At 40.9% G+C, this 18297-nt stretch overlaps 2 protein-coding genes across 2 annotated transcripts in view; one reads left to right on the top strand and one right to left on the bottom strand.

Moving 5' to 3' along the window:
- The window catches only part of mipol1 (mirror-image polydactyly 1), a 78930-nt gene extending 76601 nt beyond the window's left edge, over positions 1-2329 (bottom strand). Inside the window, 1 exon segment of the mRNA XM_024437047.2 lies at positions 2176-2329. The gene's annotated coding sequence lies outside the window, so the exon portion shown is untranslated.
- Positions 2330-2815: 486 nt separating this feature from the next.
- Positions 2816-18297, top strand: psma3 (proteasome 20S subunit alpha 3). Its single transcript, XM_024437046.2, has 10 exons — positions 2816-2956; positions 4770-4852; positions 4956-5079; positions 8331-8432; positions 8871-9017; positions 9785-9850; positions 9941-9987; positions 10109-10176; positions 11950-12014; positions 18078-18297. Exons 1-10 carry the CDS (start codon positions 2936-2938, stop codon positions 18120-18122), a joined length of 768 nt encoding a protein of 255 aa, XP_024292814.1. The 5' UTR covers positions 2816-2935; the 3' UTR covers positions 18123-18297.

The raw sequence follows: 18297 nt of genomic DNA, 5'->3' as shown, positions 1-18297 counted from the left end.
TGACCCATTTTTTTCTCCTCAGCTTTCCAGTTCTAGACTGCACGGAGAGGGAGGGGGAGAAGGTAAACTCCACCTAACTGGTTTCAATGTATGGAATCACTTGGGAAATGTTGGATTTTAGGTAAACTTCCTATTTAAGGGTTAAGTGTAGGCACTCCTTCCGAATGGTTAACTTCTCCAGGGTAGGGGGCAGCATTTGGAATTTTGGATGAAAAGCGTGCCCAAATTAAACTGCCTTCTACTCAGGACCAGAAGATAGGATATGCATAAAATTGGTATATTTGGATAGAAAACACTCGAATGTTTCCAAAACGGTTAAAATAGTGTCTGTGAGTATAACATAACTGATTTGGCAGGTGAAAACCTGAGAAAAATCCATTCAGGAAGTAAGATTTCTTTGTTGTTGTAGTTTTCTATTCAATGCCATTACAGTATCCATTGACTTAGGACTCAAATTTCAGTTCATATGCCTTCCACTAGATGTCAACAGTCTTTAGAAATTGTTTTAGGCTTGTATTCTGAAAAATTAGGGAGTAAGAGCAGTCTGAATGAGTGGACCCTGCCGTGTCACAGAGCTTTTTCATGCGCGCGACCGAGAGAGTGCCTTTCTTGTTAACCTTTTATATTGACGACGTTATTGTCCGGTTGAAATATGATCGATTATTTAGGCTAAAAACAACCTGAAGATTGATTATGAACATCGTTTGAAATGTTTCTACGAACTTTACGGATACTATTTGGATTTTTTGTCTGCCTGTTGTGACTGCATTTGAGCCTGTGGATTACTGAAGAAGACACGCGAACAAAACGGAGGTTTTTGGATATAAAGACACTTTATCGAACAAAAGGAACATTTATTGAATAAATGAATGTCTTCTGAGTGCAACCATATGATTGTCATCAAAGGTAAGTGATTAATTGTATCTCTATTTCTGACTTGTGTAACTCTTATACTTGGCTGGTTACTGTTTGTAATAATTTGTCTGCTGGGCTATGTTCTCAAATAATCGTAAGGTATGCTTTCGCCATAAAGCATTTTTTAAATCTGACACCGTGGTTGGATTCACAAGAAGTTAATCTTTAAAGCTATGTAAAATAGTTGTATCTTTTCTGAATTATTATAATGAGTATTTCTGTATTTGAATTTGGCGCTCTGCAATCTCACTGGATGTTGGCCAGGTGGGACGCATACCCTAGAGAAGCTAAGGTATGGGTGAACGTTTGGGATAGGGTTAAAACATAAAATAAAATAAACAGTGTCCACCACTGGGATCAAACACACAACCTTCTGATCCAGAGTTATTGGATAGGGCTATAACAAAAAACTGTGTCCACCATGCATGATCCAGAGTCATGGGATTACACCCATCCCTTACACCCACCATCCCTGCCCACAACACCCTAGCAAAACCCAAGTCTACTTGATGGTAATAGGGCCAACTGTTTCCCTTAGTGGCCGGTTTTGAAGGCATTTGCTGAACTCCTAATGCATAGACGTCCAATTTCGAAGTCAATATTGAACAATCTCCCTGAGTAAACAATGATGTCCTAGTACATCGCTATTATGCACCCTACTTTTTTCCCACTAAAATAACAGTCTGGTCTGTGTTTGAGGGGTTCACATACTGAAGTAGGGATTCATACCATAACATATCTTATTTTGTACAGTCCTAAATGCATCGCACAACATTGTTTTGCTGCCCAAACTCAAGTTGACTAGGCTACATTATAGAAATCAGATACCATTTGTATTGTACACTTTCTTGACAGCCAAATAACGTTATGCGATGCAGTATTATAACAAGCATATTATACCCCTATACCTATATTTGCTGTGGCATGCCTAAAATATGTCAAATAGTTGACATGGAAGCTATAGCCAAACCCTAACTTTGAGTTAGTGTGGCTATCTTGTTCTTAATCAAAGTTTTGCACACATTTCGAATCTAAAAACATTCGCCACGTGTACAAATATCATAAATGAATATGCTGCTTTCTCAGCCGCGAGTGTCAAGCAAAGATCCACCCCCAAGGTTAAACTAGGTAGCTATCAAGCTAAAGTTAACAAGCAAAGCTAGCTAGCTAACTTCATTGAAAAATAGCTAATGTAGCTAGCTGACCATGTAACTTTTCTTTTCACAAGACAGTATAGCGTTACATTGTTGAATCACTTACCACACAATCAGAAATGTGACCAGAGACCAGTTTATCTGTGCCAATAAAAACCTATTTAAGTATTTACGCAACTGATAGCAACTCGCTACAGTGTTTACAGTGGTTTCTGTGGATTGAGGAAGTTTACAATCCAAGTGGAATTTTGTTATTGTATAACTTTTGTCCACCAGGGAGCAGTCGATGATTAGCTCCACTAAATCATTCATAAACATCAATACACATACTTCTCCCACGAATGTTGAGAAAAGAGAAGGAACTGAATTAAATGTATGAATGTAAAGAAACACACGGAAACACACCCTTCTGTTATAGATTAGGGCCCTTTGCAGGTGGAAATGTAGCCAGAATTGATGGCAAGTTAACTGCTGAACTTTAAAAAATATACATAGATATTTAACCTTTATTTAACTAGTCAAATCAGTTAAGAACCAATTCTAGGCCAGCCTAGGAACGACATAGTTTGTTTACCAACGTATTACCGATTAAATCTCTTCATTTTGAAATTAGGTTAAACATTGAAGACTATAGTATTTTAAAATGAGTATGACTAGTGTATAAAATGTTCATGTAGATGTTTATGATGAGTTGTGCACTTCCACCTCTCCCGCTGCGATTACACTCCACCACAGGAGGTGGCAGTATTTTTGCATGTTCAGTGCGGCTGCTGTTGTACGTAAAGGCATTTTCTTGTTGGTTGGTGAATGACTGGGATGTGCTGAAACACATCAGACGGAGTTGTTATAAAGGAGTTTTTAACACAATGAGTTCAATAGGAACTGGGGTAAGTTTGATAGCTAAGATACTGCTCGTTATACATTTGTATGCTACCAAACGAAAGGTTTGGTTAACTTTTTAGCACCGGCTCATTCTTGGACAAGTTAGCAACAAAGTTAGCCAACTTGCTAATGTTAGCTAACTCTGGGTGCTCTGTGGTAGTTTTAGGTTTTACAGTAGTAGATAACCAATAACACATTAAATTACGTCATTCGTTTAAGATCTATAATCATATGTAGAGTGAAACACATTTTACATTGGTTACTGATGCCTACCTAAGTAACGTTAGTTATTTCACTACAGAACTAGCAAGCTAACTAGTTGTCATGCCTGCTGACTCACTTGTACGGCAGCTTGCTAGCTAAATTAGCAATGCTGGTTAAACTAAATCGAAATTGAAACAAATTCAACCAAATGGTGTTGGGTATTGGTTGCTCTCCTATCACTAAACAAATGTTTTATTTCACAACATGATATTTACAAGTTCTTTAATCTTTTAAAAAGCTAGAAAGACGCGCTGGCACCTGTAATGTAAAAATGCGATTACTCAAATTGTAATGTCACATGCACAAATGTCTTAATTGCAAACTCAAAACTCAACAGTGCAATAATCAATAACAATATATTACTAGAAAAAAAGCACACGAGGAATATTAAATATGAGATACGCAATGAAGTAAGTAATTAAGCAGGAAATCAGGAAACAGGAAATATTTAAGTCAGTTCCAGTACCATATTTACATGTGCCGGGATACTGGAGTGATGGAGGTAGATATGTATAGGGACAAGGCAACAGGATATAAGAGTAGCAGCATCTTGCAGGTGTGTAGAGTCATGTATGTGCATATTATATGTGAATGAGTGTGTAGGGCCCTGTGAGTGTGCATAGACGGTGCAAAATATTGAAATAAAAGGTAAATGAAGATACAAGGTTAACACGGTCAGTGTAGCTATTTTATCATTTGTATTGCTTGTGGATAGAAGCTGTTCAAGAGCCTGTTGTGTCAGATTTGATGCACCGGTACCTCTTGCAGTGAGGCAGCAGAGAAAATAGACTATGGATGGGTGGTTGGGGTCTTTGAGGATTTTCCAGGCCTTCTTTTCACACTGCCTGATATAGAGGTCCCCGCTGGCAGGGAGCTCCGCACCAGTGATGTACTGGGCTGTCCGTTCAATCCTCTAGCGCCATACCAAGTAGGGATGCAGCCAGTCAATATGATCTCACTAGGACAGCTGTAAAACATTTCCAGGAGGGCCCATACCAAACTTATTCAACCTCCTGAGGGGGAAGTGGCACTGTCGCGCCGCCTTCATGACTGTGTTTGGACCATTTTTAAGTCTTTAGTGATTTGGACACAGAGGTACTTGGAAGTTCTCTACCTGCTCCACTACCGCCCTGTGGATGGGGGTGTGCCCCCCCCCCTCCCTCGTTTCCTGTCCATGATCAGCTCCTTGGTCTTGCTGACATTGAGGGAGAGGTTGTTGCTTCGGCACCCCACTGCCAGGTCACTGACCTCCTCCCTGTAGGCTGACTCATCGTCGCCGGTGATCAGGCCTACCACCATCATGTCGGCAGCAAACTTGATGATGGTGTTGGAGTCGTGCGTGGCCACACAGTCGTGGGTTAACATTCAGGCCTATCATGAAGCTACTTCCATGGTTTTTGCTAGCTAAAATTTTGAAAATTGACACCCTTGAGTTTGGTTAGCTTGATGTAAAGGTATGAAGTCTGGCAGTTCCTGTCAATCACAAGTGTAGCTATGTTATCTCAACAGCGGTGGCCTTCAAAATATAACATCTAAAACTCTTTCCTTTTCTAGTATGACTTGTCTGCCTCCACCTTTTCACCTGATGGAAGGGTATTCCAGGTGGAATATGCCATGAAGGCAGTAGAAAACAGCAGGTATATTATCCTTCCCTGTTTGAGTGTTTTCAATGCAGTACACACATGATGGAAAATAACCCAAGTGTCTCAATTTGTTGGTTCTTGTTCTTTCTCCTTACAGCACAGCAATTGGGATCCGATGCAAGGATGGGGTTGTGTTCGGTGTTGAGAAATTGATTCTCTCCAAACTTTATGAACAAGGCTCAAACAAGCGCATCTTCAATGTTGACCGTCACGTAGGAATGGTATGTATTCATCCAGACCACATCCATAGTGTAATTACGGGTAGAATGTTGACCAACAACTGATGCACACATAACCAAAAAAACAGATGGGGTGTCTTATAATCAAAGGATTATTGACAACATGTAAGCTATATTTCTGAGCTTGTCTGTAAATCTTTATTGAAAACATAAAAACATTTACTTAATGCACTTGTTTTGTTAGTTATTGGTTGGCTAGCTGGCTAACCCTAGCTACATTAGCATAGACGTGACAAGCGACTAAACACTTCAAAACAGGAGATGGTATCAAGAACAAAATACAGCTAGCTGAAACAAGCCTTCTACAATTAACCACACACCAGCTTCTAGTCAATGTTGCTAGCTATCTGACTGATCAGAGTGACAATAATACAGACTTTTACCTCTGGGCATTTGTCATGACGTTGTCAACCCCATATATTAATCTCGAAAGATCTTAGAGGGGGACTGAATTCTGCTGCTCATTAAGAAAAACTGGATTTGGGTATTGGGGATGTGGTTGGGTGTGATATGTTTGGCCCTCTTGACTCATGGTAGAAAAATTTCACTCTCAAAATGGTCAGAATGAATCTAAGAAAAATCAAGAAATCTGTAATAAATTGAGGTTTTTGTCAAAGGTCTTAGTTGTGCAATTTTACATCTAGCTAAAAGTATTTGGGGCAGTATCTCTAGTTAAATGTGCATGAAAACTACCTAGTACTGCAATCCTGACACTATCGACGCGGCCGCTGCTTCCCTTATTTCTGACAACATTTCTACAACTTCAGAAAGCTGTCAAACACACGGTTTATCATTGCCCAAAATCACAAACTAGTTTAATCTGTTTGTCAATGAAGCTAGCTAGTAGCACATTGAGCAGGCAGGCCACGTTAACTAAATCCGCTTATCAAGTCACTGGCGAGTGGCATAGAGTCTGGAGGTTTGAGTGTGTCTGTGTGGCGCTCTGTGATGGAGCAGTGACTGTCTGAGGAACGGGCTATCGTACTGTAGTGACATGGGCTGGATAGAATCAGTCTGTCTTTAGAACTGGTAATAATTGCTTATTTGCCCTGCAAAATAATAGAACAATATTATTTCTATAATAAAGCTGTGATTGAGACTTTCATTGTTGTTATTTTTGAAAGCCACAACTTTAGTGGAGAATCTTCATAGGCTAGAATATTTGGGAAATAACGTTGTAGATGTCCTGGAGGGCAGGCAGTGTGCCCCCGGTGATGCGTTTGGGCTGACCACACGCACCACCCTCTGGAGAGGCGGTTGCGTCCGGTGCTGTAGCCGTACCAGGCAGTGATGCAGTCCAACAGGATGCTCTCAATGGCACGCCTGTAGATGTTTGCGAAGGTCTTTGGTCCTACCAAGCTGAATTGTTCAGCCTTCTGAGGTTGAAGAGGCACTGTTGCGCTTCACTACACTATCTGTGTGGATGGGTTATTTCAGTTTGTCAGTGATGGGCATGCAGATAAACTTGATGCTTTTCACCCTCCACTGCTACCCACGTGGATGGGGGCATGCTGTCTCCTGAAGTCCACAATCATCTCCTTCATTTTTTTCCTGGCACCACTCCGCCCACACCACTTCCCAATGGATCTGTTGGGGTGGTATGTGAATTGTAGTGGGTCTAGGGTGTCGGGTAAGGTGGATGTTTGATCCTTAACTAGTCTCTCAAAGCACTTCATGATAACAGAAATGGGGACTACAGACTGGGATAGGGAGAGATTGAATATGTCCGTAAACACTTCAGCCAGCTGGTCTGCACATAATCTAAGGATGTGGCTATGGATGCCGTTTGGGCCAGCAGCCTTGCGAGGCTTAACACGGTTAAATGTCTTCACGTCGGCCGCGGAGAACGAGAGCTCGCAGGAGCGAAGGAAGTAGCAGAATGGAGGCGTGATTGGATTTGCCAAAGGTGGGGTGGGGGAGTAGCAATGGTCAAGATTTCTTGATGAGCGAGTTGCGCAGGCGATGTGTTGATAAAGCTTTGGTTGCATTTTCCTCATATTTGCTTTTAGGGGGCGGTGGTACGAACATAGGATCCAATTCAGGAATGTCTCATTTTTGGTCAAAATGCTGGTGAGTGACTGCTGATCTAATATCCAAAAGTTATTTTCGGCTATAGGTAATAATGCTAGAAATGTTCTGAGCAAATAATCCGAAATAACACACACAAAATACTGCGAAGTTGGAACAGGGTGACCATATCTGTTGGCGCCATGTCTGTTGGAGCCTATCGAATAGAAACACAAGATGGTTAAGGAGTATCCATTATAAAAAAAGGCTATAGCCCATGCATCCAACAGAAGGAGATGCTTTGGTATAATTTCTCGCTTTGTCTAGCCTACATTCCTCTCTTGCGTTCTGTATAACATTTTTATTGAAATAGGCTAATTACTCTTAATGTCACTTGTGTGCTGCGAGACTGTTCTTTACTGTGGGGCGCCAGTCAAGTTCAAATAGGCTAAACCATCGTGTGTCACATCACAACGTCGTCACAATCTACGAATGCTGTCAATCATCGTAAATAGACGATGCTATTGTAATAGCACTCAACCTTACTTTCAACACAACATTGGTGACGCGTTGTCTTATCTAAACAAGTATGAGGCGCTGTGTAATGTGGGCAGGTCTGTCTGTCTAGTTTCTGCCGTACGATTGAATAGAGTTGCAGAGCAAGGAAAACGACTAATTCAAAGTCTCCGAGCGTGCACCGCTAGCAATTTCACACCGGTTACATATGATCGAAATGGATCTAGGAATGGAACAGCTTCCATAAATCTCGCAAATCTCTTGTTTTGGAAGGTACTGACTTTGACAAATTATGCTGTTAACACTTTGTAGTCAATTTCTACAGTTGTGTCAATGTTTCTGACTAATATCGAATATCAATGCAACAGACAGTTTTCAACCAGAGTTTTTTTGGGTTCACCTGTTTTTAAAGCAGTTCATCTCATAGAAAGGGCGAATAACATTTGAACCTGCCTTTAACTCATTAAAATGAGACTCAGCGATTATACAACGTTGCCACGAGCACCACAGATATTGCAGATAAGCGTGATGCACTCTATCTGGTATGGCCAAGAATGTGTTTCATGCTGCTGCCACATGATTGCTGCTGGACCATAACACTGGAGAAGTTAAGCATCAAGCCTAACACTCTTAGTTGTTGTGGAAGTAGTCCTGATTCTGCTGTTTACTTTGTGCATTGCTGAATCTACCTTTAACTTTCTTACCCATAGGCAGTGGCTGGACTACTGGCTGATGCTCGATCCCTGTCTGAGGTGGCCAGAGAGGAGGCCTCCAACTTCAGATCCAACTATGGACACAACATCCCACTGAAGGTAAAACAAATAATTCTGTTGCTATTCATCAGTGTTTCCCTCAAACTCCTCCTTGGTTACCCTGTCAGTTCCACATATTTGATATTTATTTATTTTTATTTTACCTTTATTTAACTAGGCAAGTCAGTTAAGAACAAATTCTTATTTTCAATGACGGCCTAGGAACTGTGGGTTAACTGCCTGTTCAGGGGCAGAACAACCGATTTGTACCTTGTCAGCTCGGGGGTTTGAACTTTCAACCTTCCGGTTACTAGTCTAACGCTCTAACCACTAGGCTACCCTGCCGCCCCATATATTCCATTACAGGACTACCACGCCTGATTCAACTGGTTAACTGTGACTATGCTGACCTATTTTGGCGACATTCTGAATTGCTTTGTCCCTAAATCCTATGGACAGTCATATATTCTTTGAATTGCATATAATCTCTCTTTACAGTATCTCTCAGAGAGAGTGGCCATGTACGTTCATGCCTACACACTATACAGTGCCGTGCGGCCGTTTGGATGCAGCTTCATCTTGGGCTCTTACGATCAAGATGATGGTCCTCAGCTGTACATGGTTGATCCCTCTGGAATCTCATTTGTGAGTTAGGTTTGGGTGTTTATCACTAAACTAACTGTTGTCTAATGTCATTAACTTACTGTTGTCACACTACACTCTTAGGGCTGGTTTCCCGAATCTAGATTAAGACTAGTCTAGGAGTAAGGGGCATTCTCAATGGAGATTTTACAATGAGCATGTGGTTTACTCCTCGACTAGGTTTAATCTGGGTCTGGGAAAATTGCCATATAAAGGCCCCAGTGCAGTCAAAAATGTATATATAAAACACAGGAAAATCAAAAATGTGTATATATAAAACACAGGAAAATCACATTTTCATACAGGTTAGAATAATATTGTGAAAATTATAATGCCCTTTTAGTGTAAGAGCTGATTGAAAAGACTGCATGAGCTTTCAGCACGTTTTGGTGTTATCGAGTTTTGGCCTACCATGGTGACATCACCATGCGGTAAATTAGTGAATAGACCAATAAGAAAGGGTTCAAAACCTTTCTACCAATAAGTTAGTATTCTGTTTTTCCCTCCCCAGACAGTCCTAGCAAAATTCTTGCTTGAGAAATTTTATTTTTTACCATTTTAATTGAAAGTACTTCATTGTTACCCAGAAAGGATTTAAATAGTAAGATTAAAAAGATTGACCTTTTAAGGTGTTTGGAAATTTGCAATGTATTCTCAGAAGGGAATGTTTGTTTTACCATCTCTATATGTTGTCTTGCAGCCTCAAAGTGATGTGAAATGTGTATCATTGTTGTGAAAATGTTAGCCACTGAAATGTTTGTTTTATTAAGGGTTACTGGGGATGTGCTATTGGAAAAGCCAAGCAAGCCGCCAAGACAGAAATTGAAAAGCTTCAGGTAAGAATATTAATTTAGCCAAGTTGTCCAATTTCATAAAACATGGGAATATCTTCATTGTTTATCTTTGTATGTCATTGCCATCAACAGATGAAAGACATGACCTGCAGGGAGTTGGTAAAAGAGGTGGCCAAAATGTAAGTTTAAATTTTTTTATTATTAAAGGAATACACCTACTGTTGCTCGTTCTCATAAATAGCCTTCAATCAAGGCACTGTGTATTACTCATATGTACTGTTGTATTTTTGGTGTTTGTAGAATCTACATTGTACACGATGAAGTGAAAGACAAAGCGTTCGAGTTGGAACTCAGCTGGGTTGGAGAAGGTAATGCAGCTTTCTCTTATATACACTGAGTGTACAAAACAGACACCTGCTCTTTCCGTGACAGACTGTCCAGGTGAAAGCTATGATCCCTTATTGATGTCACTTGTTAAATCCACTTCAATCAGTGTAGATGAAGGGGAGGAGACGGGTTAAAGAAGGATTTTTTTAAGCCTTGAGACAATTGAGACCAGGATTGTGTGCCATTCAGATGGTAAATGGGAAAGACGGATTATTTAAGTGACTTTGAACGGGTTATGGTAGTAGGTGCCAGGTACACCAGTTTCTGCCAAGAACTGCAACGATGCTGGGTTTAACGCTCAACAGGTTTCCGTTTGTAACAAGAATGGTCCACCACACAAAGGACAATCCAGCCAACTTGACACAACTGTGTGAAGCATTGGAGTCAACATGTGCCAGCATCCCTGTGGAATGTTTTGAGACCTTGTAGAGTCCATGTCCTGATGAATTGAGGCTGTTCTGAAGGCAGGGGGGCTAAAGGCAGGCATCATCAGCTTGTCACACACCGCTTTGCATTTTCAAAACATATACTTAATTGTTTGAAACCTGAACATTTTACTACATATGAGGCATGTCTTACCTGGCTTCAAAGTAGCCTAGCCAAAATCAGACTATCTGTGGAAGCAATTATTTTATATAAACTTTCTTTCATTGTCCAGGAGCCAAAGGCACACTTCTAGTCATATTAGCAACCCATGCTAGTAGTTGCATATTTAACCACCCCTCTCTCTAAATTTCTAAAATATATTTTCATATGTCACATGAAATCGACGGCATGTGCAGTGAGCTTTTGATAACTGTGATTTCCTGCTAATTGCATTATGGAATGAACATTTGCGCTTGTGCGCATTGCTGTACTTATGTGAAGAAATAATGGTTCATCAACATTAAGCTAAACATTCTGATCTGTTGTGTCACTCATTCCTTTTTCCCCTCTATTTTCTTTTATGTAGCCTATGCCTATTGGTTGTGTGAATTTGGGACCTATCATCCCACAACTGTCCCAGAGTCTGTTTTGGAATAGGCTATTTCTTTATCAAAAAGCTGACCAATAGAATAGGTCAACTTTTCTACTATGGGGGATAGCAGATTGAGATAGGCTAGTGATTTCGCTGTTTGTTACTGGTCTTGTTGGCTGAGGAAAAGTAAATGTGGACAGGTATTACGATACCTATGTCCTAAATACCACCCTTTTACCTAATGAAGTGCACTACTTTTAACCAGGGCCCCATAGGGCTCTGTTCAAAAGGAGTGCATTATATGGAATAGAGGGCCATTTGGGACAATGGCTAGTACTGCCTTTCATTATCACTGCTCCTGCCTCACGCCAGCCCATGTGTCGCCTGTGTCACATCAAAGTGCGTGTCAGAATTTGGTAAGAAGGAATTGTTGCATCCTGACTTGCACGTTCTGTTAATATGAATTACCATAATCGAAATGTCATTCTGGGCACCGTGGGTGGATGCCCTAATCAGGTTATGCACCCAATCCAAAAGGGTCTGGTAAATTTCTTAAATGTCCGCTAAATTAAAATTATGCCGGTCAAATGTCCGGCGCCTCATTTTTGTAACGGAAACCCTGGCGTGAGCAGTGTTCCACTCAAATCTGAAAGTTAACCCAGCTCATAACAAAGTGATATATTGCATGCATGTGCAGTCATGGCCAGCTACGTGACGGGCCATCGCCCGATCCAGTCGCCCGATCCAGTCAAGTCAATGTTGTGCATAACTTATGACCTTCATTTCCCTTCACCAGTGACAAATGGAAAGCACGAGCTGGTTCCTAAAGACATCAGGGTGGAGGCAGAGAAGTATGCTAAGGTATGTACCACGACAACCAGTTTGTTGCATGGCATTTCTGTGACCTGGGTTCAAAACAACAGTACCTTCAAAGTATTCTTTCCACATTTTATGGTTACAAACTGAATGTAAAATGGAATAAATTGAGTGTGTCATTGGCCTACACACAATACCCCATAATCAGTCTAAGTATTCAACACCTTTTATGACGAGCCTAAATAAGTTGAGTAAAAATGTGTTTAACTCACATGATAAGTTGCATGGACGCACTCTGTGTGCAATAATGGTGTTTAACATATATTTTTTGAATGACTTCCTCATCTCTATACTGTACACATACAGATAATTATAAGGTTGAGCACTGAATTTCAAACAGATTCAACCACAGACCAGGGAGGTTTTCCAATGCCTTGCAAACAAGGGTAGATGGGTAAAAAAAGCAGACATTGAATATATCCCTTTTGAGCATGGTAAAGTAATTGATTATACTTTGGATGGTGTATCAATTACACCCAGTCACTAGAATGATACTGGCGTCCTTCCGTTAACTCGGTAGCCGGAGAGGAAGGAAACTGCTCGGGGATTTCAACATGAGGCCAATGGTGACTTTAAAACAGTTAGTTTATTGGCTGTGATGGGAGAACTGAGGATGGATACACAACATTGTAATTACTCCACAATACTATGCTAATTAACAGAGCAAAGAAATGAACTTCATGCCCTGAATAGAATGCGTTATGTTTGGGGAAAATCCAGCAGTGATCAACAACCAACTTAAGAGTTTGAATTTAAAAGGAATAATGTGCAAATATTGTACAAACCAGGTGTGTAAAGCTCTTAGAGACTTACCCAGAAAGAATCACTTTCTGAAGGCACTGTATGTCTATGGATCGAACTCGGGTTTCCTGTGCGCCACAAGACTGTTAGCCTTCTGAGCTAAATCCTAGGTTTTAGCCCAGGGAGCTAACTAGTCTTCAGGTCCCAGGCAAGGTTACTCATCACACGAGCGTGGTTCACTAAACCACCATCATACAGTATCTGTTAGTGTTGCACAGCGTACCGAAACTATAATAAGAAAAACGGTTGGGTATTAGAAGCGAAAGGAACAAATTCTATCAAATGTCTCACGTTTGAAAATGAGCTAAATGTGTTAAACTTATTAGAAAATATGATAAATTTGGACAAATGATTACAAGACTATAACAGAATGCATCAGTGTTTGTATCCTGCAGCTTTCTGAAGAAGCATCGGCACAGGAATGCCTGTCTGGGTGTGAATATGTTGACCACTTTGTGTAGCCGTTAGAAGGGTTGGGTACGTTACTTTCTAGATGTAGTCAGTTAGTTACAAGTTACCTGTGCAAAATTGTAATCAGTAACAACTTTTGGACTACCCAAACTTTGAATGTAATCTGCTTACTTTCCCCTTAAGAGGCATTAGAGGAAGACAAAAATTAATTACCAATATTGCAGGATAAATAAATGTTAGTTTACATTTTCACAGCACTGTATTTGAACCCTTTCTAATTTTCTCCACATTTTTGATACTGGATGTTATCAGATCTTCAACCAAAACCTAATATTAGATAAAGGGAACCTGAGTGAACAAGTAAGAACAATGACATACTTATTTCATAAACAAAGTTAAGCAACATCCAATGCCCGTGTGGAAAATTAATTTCCCCCTTACACTTAACTGGTTGTCACCTTTAGCTGTAATGACTCCAACCAAACGCGTCCTGTAGTAGTTGTTGATCAGTGTCTCACATCGCAGTAGAGGTATTTTGGCCCACTCTTCCATGCAGAACTGCTTTAACTTAGTGACATTTGTGGGTTTTCAAGCATGAACTGCCCAATCTCAATTGGGATTAGGTTTGGACTTTGACTACAGCTCTTAGCTCCCTCAGTAGATGCCTACTGGATAACTTATTTGTATTGCTTTTAATCTTTTTAAATGAATTTCTTATTAACACTTTGTTCTAGCTAGCTATTTGTGTAGGTAGCTTTCAAGTAAACGCAATAATAAATAATAATAATAATAATAATAGCCAAATTTGTTGCTTTTTAGACATTTTCATGTAGACTTAATCGTGTGTGTTGGATCATTGTCTTGCTGCTGTGCTTCAGCTCACAGACGGATGGCCTGTCATTCTCCTGTATTCTGATAGACCACCACCATGCTTGACCTTTGGTATAAGGTTCTTACTGTGGAATGTAGTTTTGTTTTCGCCAGGCATACTGGGACCCATGTTGTCAAAAAAGTTATACTTTTGACTCATATGTCCATAGAACATTCTTCCAAGAGTCTTAATGATCATCCAGGTGCTTTTTGGCTAACTTGAGTCAACTTCTTGTATATGACGTGGTTCCTGTTGTGTCTGGCGAAATTCAAACACTTCCTATGGATTATTATTATTACTTTATCAGCATGAATTCGATTGCTCAATAAAAGCCCCACTCGGGGTCTTTTAAAATTGAACATTTTTTCCTGACGGTATGGAGCACAATACCACAGAGGAGTTTAGAAGTGAACTCCCTCAAACTTGCATTCCATAGGCTGGGATCTGCAGCTGTTGCAAGAGTGCATTTCCCCCTGGTTATCCACTGGTCACAAAGTGATTCATAGGCAATTTAAACTTCAATTCAACCATTATTGGGTTGAACAGCCATCCACAATCTGTAAGGCGCAAATAGCTTAAAGAGAGAGCAGCAGTATGATTCACATCAATGCAATATGCAGATGCCAATAATAAGTTATCCATATCGCCCGAATTCTACACCACTGCTGTTGTCCATAGCTCATAGCGTTTATTCAAGTTGAATAATATTTTGATGCCGACAGTAGTCGTAACATTGGAAGACATGGCTTGGACTGTAGCCTACGAAAGTCTATTCCTGCTCATTTCCCATGAGCCATCAAATACATGTGTGTCATCATAGTGGTCTCTGACTTGTGGTCAGGCTCGCTCAGGTGGGGGGAAAACGTACACCTTTTTTTCAATGCTGATTTGAATGTCATTGAGAAAACAAAGGTGTCAACTTTTTCGCAACATCCTTTAATCTAGTTTTTCAAAAGTATCTGATTACCATAAAAATTAACCCGTTACCAGATTTTTTTGTAATCATTAACCATGTTTTCATGCGACATTGTGGGATGTTTTTGTCGGTAAAATTGTGATGGCAGTGGGAACTCCTTTATGTGCAAATATTGATAGAATAACCATCATATCGAAGTAAGCATGGAGTCACGCGATGTTATGGGGTGTGGTCCTCCCACTACAACTAGGGAAACCATGCACTTTATTAGGCTACAGATGAAAAACTATGAACTTCACAGGGTGGTAAGTGCATAGTGATCTAGATGCTCCTTTCCAATAAACATTGTGGGTCTGATTCTGGTGACAGACGCTTAACTGATGTTTTACAAATGCAAGTATTCTCGCTCTTTTAATTCTCGCTCTTAATCTCATGTACAGTCGTGGCCAAAAGTTGAGAATGACAAATATTAATTTTCCAAGTCTGCGCCTCAGTTGGCAATTTGCATATATTACAGAATGTTATGAAGAGTGATCAGATGAATTGCAATTAATTGCAAAGTCCCTCTTTGCCATGCATCCCAAAAAAACATTTCCACAGCATTTCAGCCCTGCCACAAAAGGACCAGCTGACATGTCAGTGATTTTTCTCGTTAACACAGGTGTGAGTGTTGACAAGGCTGGAGATCACTCTGTCATGCTGATTGAGTTTGAATAACAGACTGGATGCTTCAAAAGGAGGGTGGTGCTTGGAATCATTGTTCTTCCTCTGTCAGCCATGGTTACCTGCAAGGAAACGCGTGCCGTCATTGCTTTGCACAAAAAGGGCTTCACAGGCAAGGATATTGCTGCCAGTAAGATTGCACCTAAATCAACCATTTATCAGATCATCAAGAACTTCAAGGAGTGGTTCAATTGTTGTGAAGACGGCTTCAGAGTACCCAAGAAAGTCCAGCAAGCGCCAGGACCGTCTCCCAAAGTTGATTCAGCTGCGGGATCAGGGCACCACCAGTACAGAGCTTGCTCAGGAATGGCAGCAGGCAGGTGTGAGCGCATCTGCACGCACAGTGAGGATGGCCTTGTGTCAAGAAGAGCAGCAAAGAGGCCATTTCTCTCCAGGAAAAACATCAGGGACAGACTGATATTCTGCAAAAGGTACAGGGATTGGACTGCTGAGGACTGGGGTAAAGTAATTTTCTCTGAATCCCCTTTCCGATTGTTTGGGGCATCCGGACAAGCTTTTTTCCCCCAGAGAAGACAAGGTGAGCGCTACCATCAGTCCTGTGTCATGCCAACAGTAAAGCATCCTGAGACCATTTATTTGTGGGGTTGCTTCTCAGCCAATGGAGTGGGCTCACTCACAATTTTGCCTAACACAGCCATGAATAAAGAATGGTACCAAGATATCCTCCGAGAGCAACTTCTCACAACCATCCAGGAACAGTTTGGTGACGAACAATGCCTTTACCAGCATGACGGAGCACCTTGCCATAAGGCAAAGGTGATAACTAAGTGGCTCGGGGAACAAAACATTGACATTTTGGGTCCATGGCCAGGAAACTCCCCAGACCTTAATCCCATTGAGAACTTGTGGTCAATCCTCAAGAGGCAGTTGGACAAACAGAAACCCACAAATTCTGACAAACTCCAAGCATTGAATATGCAAGAATGGGCTGCCATCAGTCAGGATGTGGCCCAGAAGTTAATTGACAGCATGCCAGGGCGGATTGCAGAGGTCTTGGAAAAAGGGTATTTTTTTGACTCTGCAAATATTGACTCTGCATCAACTTCATGTAATTGTCAAAAGCCTTTGACACTTATGAAATGCTTGTAATTATACTTCAGTATTCCATAGTAACATCTGACAAAAATATCTAAAGACACTGAAGCAGCAAGCTTTGTGGAAATGAATGTCATTCTGAAATCTTTTGGCCACGACTGTAGACTAGCCTAACGTTACCCGTCTGGATCCCCATAATGACAAAGCAAAAATAGGTTGACATTCTTTTAAAAATGTTATTAAAAATAAACTGACATTTACATAAGTATTCAGACCTCCTAATTTGTTGAAGCACCATTGACAGCGAGTACAGCTTCGAGTCTTCTTGGGTATGACTCTACAAGCTTGGCACATCTGTATTTGGGGAGTTTCTCCTATTCTTCTCTGCAGATCCTCTCAAGCTCTGTCAGGTTGGATAAGAGTCGCTGCACAGCTATTTTCAGGTCTCTCCAGAGATGTTCAATCGGGTTCAAGGCCAGGCTCTGGCTGCGCCCCTCAAGGACATTAAGAGACTTGTCCCGAAGCCACTCCTGCTTTCTCTTGGCTGTGTGTCCAGGGTTGTTGTCCTGCTGGAAGGTGAACCTTCCCCCCCAGTCTGCTGGCTTGAGTGCTCTGGAGCATGTTTTTATCAAGGATCTCTCTGTATTTTGCTCTGTTCATCTTTCCCTCAATCCTGACTAGTCTCCCAGTCCCTTCCCCTAAAAAACATCCCACAGCATGACGCTGCCAGCACCATGCGTCACTGTAGGTTTGGTGCCAGGTTTCCTAAAAATGTGATGCTTGGCATTCAGGACAAAGAGTTCAATCTTGGTGTCATTGATATTTATTTTATTTTTTTTAACCTTTATTTAACCAGGCAAGTCAGTTAAGAACACATTCTTATTTTCAATGACGGCCTAGGAACAGTGGGTTAACTGCCTGTTCAGGGGCAGAACGACAGATTTGTACCTTGACAGCTCGGGGGTTTGAACTCACAACCTTCCGGTTACTAGTCCAACGCTCACTAGGCTACCCTGCCGCCCCAGAAAATAAATTAATCAATTTTAGAGTAAGACCATAATGTAACAAAATGTGGAAAAAGTAAAGGGGTCTGAATACTTTATGAATGCACTGTAGCCTATGCCAACTGGGCAGAACCTCTTCAAAAAACTGCACTTTTTTGGGGGGGGGGGGTTGACTAAATCTGGTATTGAAGTCATTTCTGCTATCGTGGTAACATTAGTCTGTCTTTCTGGTGTCTGATTCACAATGCTTATTGCTTCCACCATAGGATTCTTTGGAGGAGGAGGATGACTCTGAAGAAGACAACATGTAAACTCAATTCTGCGGTTTCTTCACTTGTCACACACACCTACGGACAGGACAGCTCTACAAGAAACAGACGGAAATTATTTTGTATGTTTTGTAGTTAATGGACCATTCATGCCATTTCTTTCCCATTTGGTTTGATGGATTACACAGCTTTGAAATAAAAGTGGATGAGCACTGTT

Source organism: Oncorhynchus tshawytscha, linkage group LG11 (assembly GCF_018296145.1).
Source record: "Oncorhynchus tshawytscha isolate Ot180627B linkage group LG11, Otsh_v2.0, whole genome shotgun sequence".
Classification (NCBI taxonomy): domain Eukaryota; kingdom Metazoa; phylum Chordata; class Actinopteri; order Salmoniformes; family Salmonidae; genus Oncorhynchus; species Oncorhynchus tshawytscha.
Note: the sequence above shows the minus strand (reverse complement) of the source record. Positions and strands in the feature narration are given on the sequence as shown.

Coding starts and splice junctions, on each gene's coding strand:
- psma3 (XM_024437046.2), top strand. CDS start 2,936: ATGAGTTCAATAGGAACTGGG. Junction 4,853..4,955: donor AAGGCAGTAGAAAACAGCAG/GTATATTATCCT, acceptor TTCTCCTTACAG/CACAGCAATTGGGATCCGAT. Junction 12,015..18,077: donor AGGCAGAGAAGTATGCTAAG/GTATGTACCACG, acceptor CTTCCACCATAG/GATTCTTTGGAGGAGGAGGA.